Raw genomic sequence first — 1327 nt, 5'->3', positions numbered from 1 at the left:
GGGGGGGGGGGGGGGGGGGGCTGATGCGTGGCTTCTTTTCTGGCTCAGTTGCAGGTGAATCTCCTCTCCAAGTTTCTGCTGGTCGCCAAGGCCTCCTATGAGCAAAGGAATTTTTCCACAGCCATGCAGATCCTGGGGGGGCTAGAGCATCTCCTGGTGAGGCAGCTGCCGGTACGTTGAGGAGTGCCTGGATTCTGATGGGAGGGCTCGGTAGCTGGCTCCTTCAGCCTCTTAGACTCAGCTAATGAGGTTTCTTTTTGTGTCTATTAAAGGCCTGGAAAATCCTCCCAGCGAAGATTGCAGAAATCATGGAGGAACTGAAAGCAGTGGAGGTACTGGCCATGGGCTTGGCCTTCCCCGGGATGAGAGAGACCTCAGAGGCCCAGAGGAGTCAGGGGAAGCAGAGGGGTTGCCTCCAAGTAGGGAGGTTTCACAGCTGCATTTGTGGGGGTCCCAAAATGTCTACACCCTGGACCCACATGCTGACTGCCCCACCCCAGTTAAACCATGAAATTATATAGGCAGGTTTAGACTTCCTGTGCTGTGTTGCTCCACTGCATACCTACTGTGTGCCCCTGGGCTGGGCACTCATCTACCAGAGGGGCTGTCAGTGCACACAGTAGGGTCTAGACTGTGAGACATGGGGGGAAAGTTCTTTCCACCAGGAGCCAGGGTGTGTCTGGCTCTTCCCAAAGGTTCTCAGTCTTGGCTGACCGACAGATGAGTGGTAATGCATCATTTATAAGCCCTGATGAGGCACCTACTGTGTGCCAGGCCCTCTGATAGGCTGCAGAGATACCAAGAAAGGCTAGGGGGAAGATATGTGCACATACCTCCAAAATAGAGAGCAGATGGACCCCATGTGACCCTGAGCGGGGAGGCTGGCAAAGTCAGGAAAGAAAGCAGCGCCTACTAAACGCCTCTTGTGTGCCAGGCTCTATGCTGACCCAGAGACACAAAGAAAGCACAAGGGCAGGTGGCCCTTGGCCACCCAAGGAAGCTCCTACAGCCTGTCACGCTGAAGCCCCCTGGGGCCACAACACTTTCCTCCTCAGGTGTTCCTCAAGAGTGACAGCGTGTGCTTGATGGAAGGACGCAGGTTCCGCACCCAGCCCACCATCCCATCTGCCCACCTGCTGGCCATGCACATCCAGCAGCTAGAGACTGGGGGCTTCACCATGACCAATGGAGCTCACAAATGGAGCAAGCTGAGGTGCCTGAGGCTGGCAAGCCCAGGGCCAGGGAGTCCGGGCTGGATGGGGGACGTGGGGGCTGCCATCGAGGACATGGTGGCACGCTTGGGGGGCACAACAGCACCAGTATCTCC

At 56.8% G+C, this 1327-nt stretch overlaps 1 protein-coding gene across 2 annotated transcripts in view; it reads left to right on the top strand.

Moving 5' to 3' along the window:
- Positions 1-1327, top strand: part of KNDC1 (kinase non-catalytic C-lobe domain containing 1) — a 96305-nt gene that overhangs the window by 91564 nt on the left and 3414 nt on the right. For both annotated transcript variants that reach the window (XM_069101684.1, XM_069101683.1), the window contains 3 exons: positions 49-171; positions 273-332; positions 1056-1213. In XM_069101684.1, coding sequence (XP_068957785.1) covers positions 49-171; positions 273-332; positions 1056-1213 — 341 coding nt within the window. The remainder of the gene's footprint in view (positions 1-48; positions 172-272; positions 333-1055; positions 1214-1327) is intronic.

This window comes from Petaurus breviceps, unplaced genomic scaffold (assembly GCF_028583685.1).
Source record: "Petaurus breviceps papuanus isolate PSGF00001 unplaced genomic scaffold, PetGlider_PUasm1.0 490, whole genome shotgun sequence".
In the NCBI taxonomy this organism is placed as follows: Eukaryota; Metazoa; Chordata; class Mammalia; order Diprotodontia; family Petauridae; genus Petaurus; species Petaurus breviceps.
This window is presented reverse-complemented; position numbering and strand designations above follow the sequence as displayed.